The following is an 11,658-nucleotide window of genomic DNA, read 5'->3' as shown; positions in this document are numbered from 1 at the left end:
AATATATCGAAGAAAAAACATGTTACTGTATGTATCTTATTTCAAATTGAACATAATAGATTAGAAGAAAACATCATCATTCATCACTAATTAGATTATCGGTTTGCTCCCCCTCCCCCGTATATTTAGTTAATACTATTTTTTTTGAAATTCAATAAGTATTACTTATAGTGCATGACAAGTTGACAATCTAGTGCATTGTAATACTCTCTTTATTCCAATTTATGTGAACCTATTTGATTGAGCATATAGTTTAAGAGAATTTTTTTTTTAACTTTGTGGTATAAAACAAGGCACATAATTACTTTTGTCATTAACTTCTAAAATGACAAATAGTTTGAGTCAACTATATTTAGTAATCATGACACATAATTTGAGACAGAGGGAGTAAATTATTTTTAAATATAAAAAGAGATCATTTTTTTTGACACGGACTAAAAAAAAAATAAGTTCACATAAATTTAAATGAGGGAATACAATAAAATAGCATGTTGTAAAATAAAAAAGAAAAAGAAAAAAGAACGGTCTTAAATGAGGCTAAAAGTTAAAAGTGAGAGGCCACATACGTAATACTCTCATATTTCAAAGGGTTAACTACAAATAACTTTGCAAGAGAAGGCCCAGGCAGAAAAAAATACACTCCTAAAAAATAAGGAGCGGAAAGAGCCGCAGATCGTATGACACTTCAAATTGAATGTGCCTCTGCCCCTAATTTGGGGATAGGCCTAAGTTAGGGTTTCTACAGATCTCAGCAACCAAAAGTCAACAAGTTAATTCTTTTCAAACTCCTATTGGGTTTAGGATTTTGGAGTTTTTCTTATTCTTGGTTTATTGATAGAATTAGGGTATAATTGTTTGTGTTCTCAGTGATTTGTTTGTTAAGGCAAATATTAGTGGGCTATCTGAGCTGCCAATGCAAATTGAATTGAAATCTGAGAATTTTTCGGTTGTTTTTGGAATACCGAAAAAGTTAAAGGTGTAAAGTTCATCAATGTCTTGGGCAAGTCCAGAAGATATCTATCTCTCTACTTCTCTTGCAAGCTATCTTGACAGTGAGTTTTTTCCCCCCCCCCCCCCCCTTTTTTTATCAACTCTATATTCCGTGCCGCGATTAAGCTGTTTATGTTATTAAAGATTTGTACTTGTTGTTTGTGTTCAAAATTTGGTCTTGCTAAATTTTGCTGCTGATCTTGCTTGGGTTTTTTAGGCTGTTTAATATTCGATTGTTACTCTTTGATAAAGTTATTGATGAGCGTTCACAATGAGAAACTACACCAGATTTTCGCTGGTGGGTATAGCTGGTTTGCTCACTCCATAGATTTTTAAGCCTTCAAAAGTCTCCATCATGCAAACTTGCTTTGCTAAGCCATCTTCAACTACATTGCCTTAACTTGTCGATGTGCTTTATGGGCGATGTCCTGTGTATACTTACTATAATGACCAAAGTGCAGATTCTTCTATGCTTGAGAAGATGATATATTGTGAGGGAAGTGGGTTACTCAGTAATTTCCTTCTTTAAGGTAGAAGAGGTCTTCTCTACTGTTGCATCAAAGGCCACAAAAAGTATATAATGGTTTGTGTTTCTCCCCGTATTGAAAACTCAATGAAAGCCTTGATGACTGAAGATAAAGGGAAGTTGCACTCAAGCACTCGATTATACAAGGGGCTTGGGCTTGAGTTCCTGCCTTACTCAACAAATGCCTTTCTTAGTAAGGATTGTTGAGTGTATTCTTGACATTTGTGCAACTTTTGGAAATATGTGGTTTGCAATATGATTTTTCCTTATAAAAAAGATGACTTTTCGCACCCAAAGGTGTGAACTAGCGGTCAATGAAGTGGGTGCAAACCATGGAGACTAGGGTTCAAAATCCAGCAAAGGCAAAAAATACTACTCCCTCTTTTCAATTTAGGTGAGGTAGTTTTCTCGACACGGAGTTTAAGAAAGAAAAAGAAGATTTTTGAAACTCGTGGTCTTAAAAGCTTAAGAGGTAAAAGCTTTGTGGGGCCATGACATTTGTATGGTTATAAAAGCTTTTCATTAAGGGTAAAATGAGTAAAATGTAGAGTTTAAAGTTGAATCATTCTTTTTAGAACGCACTACTAAGAAAAGTGTGTCATCTAAATTGAAACAGAGGTAGTAGGTGATTTCTTCCCATCTGCCTAAGCCGAGGTGGACAGGATTACCCGACACCTGCATTTGTGAGGGGTTAAGATGTGCCCAATGGAGTAGTCGAAGTGTGTGCTAGTTGGCCCGGACACTACTTTTATAAAAAAATGATTTTCACCCTTTTTCTTCTATTCCCGCATCCCGTCGTGGCTGCTTGAATGGTAGAAACCACGATTAGTACAGGTACATCATATGTGTGGTCCATATACTTTGTAGAAGAAGCTATGGTGCTCTACTTATTCTGTCTTTGAGGCATATCTCTGTAAAGTGAAAACTGAAGGATTATTATATTTCACTCTTGACTCTTGAGCGATTAGTTAATGGATGGAATGCAAGAGTTAATGCTATAATACTTGGGGTGCCAGTTCATAAGAAAAATAAATGGGGTGCCAAATTTTTGTATATAAGTCCAAGTGCTCATATATTAATAGCATTAACCAAACCTGTATATAGATTCATTAGTTTTATGTCTTGCTTTTCTGAATTGACTTAATATCATTCACAGAGAAACTTCTTGTACTGCTGCGAGATGGGCGGAAGCTTTTAGGAACACTTCGTTCTTTTGACCAATTTGGTAGGTTTCTCGTGTCATTACTTTCTATTTCACAACAGTGGTTACAGCTGACAAAAATTTCATCTGTTATTTGTAGCTAATGCTGTTCTTGAAGGTGCATGTGACCGTGTTATTGTTGGTGATCTATATTGTGATATCCCATTAGGTCTTTATATTATACGTGGGGAAAATGTTGTGTTAATTGGTGAACTGGTAGGTCTTGTTTTCTCCATCATACAGAAAGGTTCTTGCTATCCCATAACCCTATACCCTTTGGCTTATAAAATGTTGTTATGGCTGGTCAGGACGTAGATAAGGAGGAACTTCCACCTCACATGACACGTGTTTCAGAAGCTGAAATAAGAAGGGTAAGATCCTGTTATTATTAGTTTCATGACTAGCGATGCTTAATAGACTTGTGTCAGGCACATGACTTGTGAAGTTTGGGGTTTGGGGCAACTTTATATAGGAAAAAGACTAAATGTGAAAATTGGTGATGATTTAGTTGGAAGAACAAATATTGAAGGTATTTTGTGAAATTCTGAAGAAAAGCTAGTAATCTTCCTTAATAGTATCTTTGTTGTATATAACTTATATCTTTGTGTCTATGTTTTTATAATTATTTTAGACTAACATTTCCATCTTTCTATTTTTATACATCTGTTCTTTCAAGTGCAAAATCATGTTTAAGATGAGGCTAATCGTCTTAAGTGATGGTTGACCAATTTAGTTTTAGATAAGACAAGATGCTGTTAATTAGTGTAAGACTATTTCTAATGTATATATCACATATCCATCAGGCGCAGAAAGCAGAAAGGGATGCTACAGATCTTAAAGGCACAATGAGAAAGAGGATGGAATTCCTTGATATGGATTGAGGTTTCTTATTTCTTGTGTTGGATTCTGCTTGGGATTGTTCCATGCCTTCTGCAAATATTATCGTGGTTGCTGCGTGGTTTCCTGGGATTCCTCTCTTCTCTTGGGCTGTGCTCTCGGATACATGAAGTGTTCTTTGTAACATCTGCACTATTATTGGATTTTTCATTTGTGGTTATATGTTTGAAGGTTGCCCATCTCCATATCTAATGGCATGAACTGGTATTATACCTGGTGATATGGGAAATGGCGGGCCATAAAAATGGTAAAACAAATCGTGAGTTCTTCCGTTTGCTTTTTTATGCTAGTCTGGAGGAACTTTAGTTTTTATGGTAGACCACTAGAACGTACATGTTGTGAGATTGGCATATTGGCATTTACCTTTTCAGAAAACAATTACTCCTATGTAGCTTTGTTAATCGCGTGTGCTATTGTAATTTAGCATTGTTCAAATCTTAATACGCTTAATTTTTAGGTAATTGGTGGTTTATACCCTTTTGGCACGATCAACTTTGTGGTACATACGTCTTAAATCAATACTTAGGGGTCGTTTGCTATGCGGGATAAGATGGGATAAAGTATGGTACTAAATTTATATCATGTTTAGTTGGCATAAATTTATTTCGGGATAAAATTATATTGCCAACTAAACATGGTATAAATTTAGTCCCAGACTTAATTCTGAATATTTCACCTTATCCCATCAGATTTGGTATTATTTTATCTCATCTCCTAGGTGGGATAAATTAATTTAAGAATTATAATTTCAAGACTATAATTTCAGGATAATTTAGTCCGCGACCAAACGACCCCTCAAAGAGTTGTCCTCATTCTGAACTTGACAGCGCCGACATCGACTTTATATTTTTTAAACTAAAATAAAATGTACCTAGTAAAATGGAATACGTGACAAATTTGAGAAATCGGTGTCATCTGTCCTCCAATCAAGCTACTTATGGAGTATTAATTTTAAAGTATGATAAGTAAAATGGTTTTTAAAGTGTTTTATTTTTATTTTATTTTATTTGGCATGATAATAATATATTAAACTTAATAAGTAAAAGAAGTGATAACTCATATATTATGTAGTTGTTGTTATTTTTATTTAAGAAGTAAAGAAGACTTTAAATCTTTGTGGTCTTAAGCTAAATTATAGCATGTAATAATCAAAATGTGTTTGAATCTTGTGGTATTAAATATCGTATGTGAAAAAGTAGAGTTAAAGAGTTACTTTCTTTGGTGCACTTTAATTGATTTTTTTGATTTTTTTTGTGGTCCATAATATTTGATTTTTTAAAATATCACTAAGGTATTAACTTCTTTTTTCCAAAGTTGTCCAGAAAGTAAAGAGTCTAGGTGTATTTGTTATATTTTTAATAAAATAATTAAGGTTAATATGATCAATTTTATTGTTAATTCATACTAAAAGATAAAAATTATTAATATATGTGGCAATAGCCAAACAATCAATTAAATTGGACAAAGTAGTAAATATTCTTTTTGAAAAGACTAAATATTGAACAGAATTATTAATCTTTGTTAAACGATTCTTTGACTTCAACGAGGGAGTGATACGTAGTCGTTAGTGGGTCCATTCTAGATTTCTCTCTCTCTCTATCTCCCCTACTTCTTCTAGCAACAGCAGGTCTTCTACTTCCTCCAGATCTACTCTCACTTACTTTCTCCACACTGAGCTGAGCTGAGTTGATCTCTCAATTGGGCAAATGCGGTGGTTGAAGTCAGCTGGAGCTTCAGGAGTAATCCTGCTGTGGTTATGTTTGTTCCGTTTCACAGAAGCTTCAGTGCATGACTACAATGGGGAGAAATTCGTGAGCAAAGGCAATGCATTTGTTGTCCACGGCGGCAGCGAAGGAATTTACGCCTCTACTCCTAACTTCACTGATTCTCCTTCCTCTGACTCTTTCATTCGGTAATCACTCTCTCCAGAATGCAATATATCCAGATCTGTATGAAAATTGTTAATTCCATACTCCAGAATGAATATTTATTATTTAATTTCGAGGATAAAATTTAATCAATTTATCCTTTTTACTAAGGACCCGTTTGGCCATAGATTTTGCCAAAATAAATTTGAATTTTATTTGGCAAACACATGTTTGGCCATATATTTTGCCTACATTCTACTGCTATTATTAAAGCTAAAATATCCTTTGGATTTCTCTAAAAGCATACCTAGTTCAGCCATCAATGTTGAATTATCCTTCTTAATTCACAGCTTATGAATGGAATCTATAGTTGGATGAAAGAAGATAAGTGAATTGTGCTGTCTCGCTATATTAAGTAGTTCGTACTCAGTTTGGGCCAAATGAAGCCAGATGATATAGAGGATTCGTATAGATGATCCAAAGTTCTGTTGATCCATTAACTTTTGTGTTTTCCCAAATTATGTTCAATGGCATCTAATGAGCTTTATTTTGCTTCTATGAATTTTCTGATTCATGCCAGACTTTGGAAATGAATATGACGGTTCATGTTTCTATCCAGTTTTGTGCGCAGGAGTATGTAAATTTCTGAACTTTTTCATTTTCAACAGGTTTGAAAAGATTGTATTTCGGAGGCCAAAAGAATTGTCAAACTTTAGTTCAGACCCAATTCATGCAATTGTTTTTGAGGTCGATGATCGAGAGTCAATTGGGGGCTCAGCCTACGGTGGCCAAAGAGCTGTTTGTTGCACAGCAGATCTTGCAAAACTTGGAGTTTGTACACAAGGGCAAATTATTTACCGCCCATCTGCTAATAATCTCGGATGGCCTAAAGTTTTTAGTGCCTCATTCAGCACTGATGAGGTTGAAGTAGCACTGCAGTCAAGATCGGTCCCCATTACAAAAACTGGGATGTATAATGTGTATTTTATTCACTGTGAACCATATCTTAAGGATATTACTGTTGAAGGGAAAACCATATGGAAGAATCCTACTGGTTACCTACCTGGTAGAATGGCCCCCCTTATGAACTTCTATGGTTTCATGTCTCTTGCATTCGTGTTACTTGGGATCTTTTGGTTTTCGCAGTATGCAAGATTCTGGAGAGAAGTTATTCCTTTACAAAATTGTATTACACTCGTGATAACATTGGGCATGCTTGAAATGGCCTTTTGGTACTTTGACTATGCTGAATTCAATGAAACTGGAGTCAGGCCCACTGGTACCACTGTATGGGCTGTGACCTTTGGTACAGTAAAGCGCACAGTTTCACGTTTGGTCATTCTGGTGGTCTCTATGGGCTTTGGTGTCGTTAGACCTACTTTAGGTGGTCTCACATCGAAGGTCCTTTTGCTTGGAGGAACTTTCTTTTTGGCTTCTGAAGTGCTTGAACTGGCAGAAAATGTTGGTGCAGTCAGTGATTTCTCAGGAAAAGCAAGGATATTTTTCGTACTTCCTGTGGCATTCTTGGATGCTTTCTTTATCCTTTGGATATTCACCTCCCTGTCAGCAACTTTGAATAAGCTTCAGGTACATTGGTGACTTCTGTTTATCACTTTGATTCCGTTTGCATGCCAATTGCTAGGTTAGAAAAGGCTTTTGTTTCTGGACTTCTTACTTGCTTCAGGTCTTATTGCATGAGCAAAGATCTATAGGTGATAGGAATTCACATTCTCATCGTATGGGTTCATGTTAAAACACTTGTGGCTATTAAGCTAAGTAGCTCTACGTTATGTTAAATATTATTGCAATCATGAAGTTTGTTAAAAAAGATGTGCTGGTGACTTTTTGGTCGGTGTAGGTTTATTTGATTAAAATACGAAAAATAATTAGCTGAGTGCTGCATGTTTTGGTTCGTAAAGCAATCCCTTCACTGTGTATCTACGTATGCATGGTGAATGATACGCTGGTCTGCGGCTGATTCTTGCAATAAAGGAAGGCTTTTTCTTTTCATTATCTTGGAGCGTTTGAGATTGGGGTTGATCATGATATGACGTCATTCAATTATTACTATCATTCAATTTAGGCTCCATTAGTCCTAATTCAGTTGTGGATTTGGGATCTGACAGGCTAGAAGGTTGTTGGCCAAATTAGACATTTACCGGAAGTTCACAAATGCATTGGTCGTCGCTGTTATTGTATCTGTTGGATGGACGTGCTACGAGGTAATTTTCAATTTCTACAAGATGAGGCTGGTTCTTTCATTTAGTTTCTGTTGTCAAGTATCGTTGTTGCCCGTTCCTAGCTCGTGTTCTTTCAGAAAAGAGCCCACTGCTGACACACTCGGATCATCTTTTCCAATAGTTCGACTTAAGTGCAAACAATTTCTGAGGGCCATCGGACTGGGTAAAACCTGAATTAACCGTGGTGTACTTGCGGGAAACTCCTTGCCGAGGGCCTGTGCACCCCCGGGATTAGTCGGGACTCAAAGAGACTTGGACACCCGGTGCAAATCAAAAAAAAAAAAAAAAAAGGGAAGGGGGTTAAGGACCTTATTGTCAACTGGTCTGCTTGATGTGAACAGGACCACTTTTGCAGAATTATGAAATACCAAACAGAGAAACATGTCTAATCCACCAAATTTGGGGAGCAATTTATTCCTCTGGAGAGGGGACCTAAATTTCCAATAAATTTGGAAAGTACAAGCATAATTAGGCCAAGTAAATGTGTCAAAGCATTATAAATGAAAATTTTGTTTTTCCCCTGAATTCTTCTTTGGCTAGTTTAGAAAGAAACTTCGACAAGCTATAGAGTCTTTAGTTTGCCATTTCCCTCAAGGCCTCAACTCAATTTAAGTTGGACTTGGGTTGTGGCACTCCATGTGGTACCTTCAAGAGAAAGGACACCTACTAGAAACTGAGTGTAATCAGTCTTATATTCTTCCGACTACATCAGACATAGGTTTCTTAAGTTTCACAACTGTTTCCTATTATTGTATTATAGCACAAAGCATTAACCATTTTTTCCCCTTTTGGCAGCTATACTTCAAGTCCACTGATGTGTACAATGAGCGATGGCAAAATGCCTGGATTATTCCTGCCTTCTGGCAAGTGCTATCTTTCTCTCTCCTTTGCATAATCTGCGCTCTTTGGGCACCATCTCAAAACTCCATGAGGTATTACCCTGCTTCCACCTTATTATGCGTGTATATGCATTTTACAGAGTTCTCACAGCCTGATAGTAGAAGAATTATGATAAAAACTCTTGATGCACTATTGTTACACTGTCATTTCATCATATCTGCCTTTGAACAGGGTATCCATGCCAAATGTTGACTTAAGTAGATTGTTATTTGGTGCTGAATATTTTGGGTTTCTTAGAAACCAGAAAATGGGATCCAAACCTTCATTTGTTATCGTTTCCTGTACTTGGAAAACTTTCAAACTGAAAGATCCTGAATCATTCTGTTCGAACCATCGCACGTCATCTCTTTGTTTTCCTCAAAATATCAAAAGGGCGAGTCTTTATCATGATAAAAGTTGGCCTTACAATGGGACCTAATGCAGGAAATATTCGTTTTTTCTGTTGTTATAATCTCATTGGTTTATTTTATACGCGTACATAACAGATATGCCTACTCCGATGATGGGGAAGAGTTCGACAAGGACGTTACATTGACGCTCATAAAGCCCTCCCCTCTGCCAAAGGATGTCAGAAGCCAACCTGAAGTGAGGCCAACACTGGGTAACGATGGGTTACCTGATGGTGATGAGGTAGAAGACAAGACAGAGTAAAGCAAGACAATTCTTTTTATAGTATGATAAAGAGAGGTGCCATGAATTGAGTAAATTGTTGTTAGAATCTTGTAGTCCGTGTTGTCTGTATAAAAAGTACGAAGGTTAATCAGGAGAAGGCAATAGGTAAGACAAATTTGTATTGTTGTTTTTCAAAAGTAATGTTCGTTTATCTTATAAGATGTTACATCATCGAAGAATTAATTACAGAATGGCTTTATCTCTCTTGCCACTCTTGTTATATTTATTGGCTTTATTTGTCTCAACCATTTGGAACTTCAATACTCCATTCTTGATCTCCCTTTCCTTTTTGCATAAGCTCTCCCCGTTTATCAGAAGAAATGGCTTCAATAAATTGGAAATTTCATTTACGGTCGACGTTTAGCGGGTCCCTGGTTTAAAAAATCAACAGACATATTCAAGGACCTGTTCATTGTCCAATTCAATTCTAAAATATAAATCTTCGATGTTGATTTTGACTCGGAATTTGCTAGTTGATATTGAGCCTTGACAGTCTGTTTTTGCATCTTTTATTGCTTGGTAACATGACTACGTAGCAATGATATGTCAACAAATCAGCTATTGTTTCTCATTGGAGTCCCAAACCCAGTTGTATCCCTACGATTCCATATTCTCTCTATAACAGCCTCGTTTGTTTCGAATTATTTTGGCTGCTATAGTGAAGTGCTGATATAGAGGACATATATTATAACATAACATAAGAATCGGTTCCGAGAAAAACATGGCTTTTATAGTGAATGATTGTTATATAGAGATATTGTTATAGAGATGTCTGACTGTACTCCCGAATTCACGTACAGCGGATAGCCTTCAGTTTTTCACTTTATATTAGCACTTGTTTTTGCTACCCAAAGTTGGCATAATTTTTCTTTAGTGGCATTCGTTATTGATTTTAGGTAATCATGCAAAACCTCTTCAGGAGTAGCAGATATCGATACAAATTTATTTATTTATTGACTCTTTTATTTTTAAACATTTGCAACAATTTTGTTTTAGCGTGAAAGAACTGAGAGAATAGTTATAAGACCTAACAATGTTATACAATGATCTAGTTAATGTTGAACGGCTAAAGTCCAAACACATCCACAAGATGAGTGTCGCAGAAATATAAATGTTAAGATGGATGTGCAGTCATACAAGATTAAACAAAATAAGAAAATGACCGCATTGGCCAGAAAGTGCAAGTAGCACACAATCATGTGAGATGGTTTAGTTATGTCATGTGTTGACCTCTAGTTACACTAATTTGTAGGTGTGAAAATGAATATGTTAAAAGAGAACGAGATAGACCTAAAATCACACGGGACGAAGTTATCTCAAAGGACCCAACAATCTCTTGGAATCCATGGAAGAAAAAGATCTTTATAGGCAAGATCAACTAGTTGGGAATATGTTTACTTAACTGATCCTTTTTTCCCCTCCTTTGGGTCCATTGTGACCTTTGGAGCTCATTCAATAATGGAACACATAGGCTCTTTTCGAAACTGACAAATAAGGACCACGAGAATTGAAAAGGAGGAATAGAGGTCAGATAGATGGCAGATGAAGCATCACACTAGTTGAACTTCCAAATTTAAATATCCAGTTCCCCTGGGTTGAAAAAGACACTATTAGGTCGTCTATCACTTTTAAATCCAAGTCAGAGGAATAGGCAACATCCACACTCAACGTTCCTATTTTCTGTTGAGACAGAAGAATGAACATGGCACAAGAATTATTGGTTTAAAGGATCTTGCATCGTAACTCATCATAAATGGGAAGGGCCAGTTTACAATGTACTTTAAAGAGGCAATACCAGCTAAAGTGGTAAAGATAGAAAATGGATCTTGGTCTAACAGATACTTTAGAGTAATCTACAAATGACTTTTGCACAGATTCAAAATTGAACACCTTTGTCAGTAAATATCCTACACTTTCTGCAATTAGGTAAGAAAAGAGGGAGATTTCTACTTGGACACAGATTACCACATTCGAGAATACACAAGAATTCGAGATCCTATTTGGATCCAACAGGCAAGCATGGGAAATGAATAGCTAAACCCTAAATGTGAGGTATTAACAATCACACTAACTCGAAGAGGGCAGAAAATGTCTTGTATCTCCACAAAAAGATTGTGTAACCTTGACTTTGTCCTTTTTTCTTTATGTAATTACGTTATGTTATGTAAACTGATACTCCTCTGTTTCAATTTATGTGAATCCATTTGACCGGGCACGGATTTTAAGGAAAGATAGAAGACTTTTGAATTTGTGGTGTAAAATGAGGCACATATAATTTGTATGGTCATAAATCATTGCATAAAGATAAATTGTTTCCAAATAAGGAAAGAGATCATTCTTTTTGGCACAGACTAGAAAGGAAAT

The 11,658-nt window shown here is 36.1% G+C and overlaps 2 protein-coding genes across 2 annotated transcripts; both read left to right on the top strand.

Annotated features, from left to right (window-relative positions):
* The first annotated feature begins 617 nt into the window (after window positions 1-617).
* LOC107824597 (sm-like protein LSM1B) lies at window positions 618-4,049 on the top strand. Its single transcript, XM_016651398.2, has 5 exons — window positions 618-1,052; window positions 2,673-2,741; window positions 2,818-2,933; window positions 3,026-3,088; window positions 3,521-4,049. The coding sequence occupies exons 1-5, from the start codon at window positions 992-994 to the stop codon at window positions 3,596-3,598; spliced, it is 387 nt and encodes a 128-aa protein (XP_016506884.1). The 5' UTR covers window positions 618-991; the 3' UTR covers window positions 3,599-4,049.
* A 1,105-nt stretch (window positions 4,050-5,154) lies between these two features.
* LOC107824596 (uncharacterized) lies at window positions 5,155-9,500 on the top strand. The gene is made up of 5 exons (XM_016651397.2): window positions 5,155-5,526; window positions 6,151-7,069; window positions 7,609-7,704; window positions 8,518-8,654; window positions 9,108-9,500. Exons 1-5 carry the CDS (start codon window positions 5,321-5,323, stop codon window positions 9,271-9,273), a joined length of 1,524 nt encoding a protein of 507 aa, XP_016506883.2. The 5' UTR covers window positions 5,155-5,320; the 3' UTR covers window positions 9,274-9,500.
* Window positions 9,501-11,658: the final 2,158 nt, after the last annotated feature.

The sequence above is a fragment of the Nicotiana tabacum genome, chromosome 4 (genome assembly GCF_000715075.1).
Source record: "Nicotiana tabacum cultivar K326 chromosome 4, ASM71507v2, whole genome shotgun sequence".
NCBI classification, from domain to species: Eukaryota; Viridiplantae; Streptophyta; class Magnoliopsida; order Solanales; family Solanaceae; genus Nicotiana; species Nicotiana tabacum.
Note: the sequence above shows the minus strand (reverse complement) of the source record. Positions and strands in the feature narration are given on the sequence as shown.

What these genes read in the sequence shown, in the direction of transcription:
- LOC107824597 (XM_016651398.2), top strand. Translation starts at nt 992, where the DNA reads ATGTCTTGGGCAAGTCCAGAAGATATCTATCTCTCTACTTCTCTTGCA. An exon ending in TCTTGCAAGCTATCTTGACA is followed by an intron (nt 1,053 to 2,672) that starts GTGAGTTTTTTC and finishes TATCATTCACAG; the next exon opens with AGAAACTTCTTGTACTGCTG. An exon ending in TCGTTCTTTTGACCAATTTG is followed by an intron (nt 2,742 to 2,817) that starts GTAGGTTTCTCG and finishes TGTTATTTGTAG; the next exon opens with CTAATGCTGTTCTTGAAGGT.
- LOC107824596 (XM_016651397.2), top strand. Translation starts at nt 5,321, where the DNA reads ATGCGGTGGTTGAAGTCAGCTGGAGCTTCAGGAGTAATCCTGCTGTGG. An exon ending in TCCTCTGACTCTTTCATTCG is followed by an intron (nt 5,527 to 6,150) that starts GTAATCACTCTC and finishes CATTTTCAACAG; the next exon opens with GTTTGAAAAGATTGTATTTC. An exon ending in TTGGATGGACGTGCTACGAG is followed by an intron (nt 7,705 to 8,517) that starts GTAATTTTCAAT and finishes CCCTTTTGGCAG; the next exon opens with CTATACTTCAAGTCCACTGA.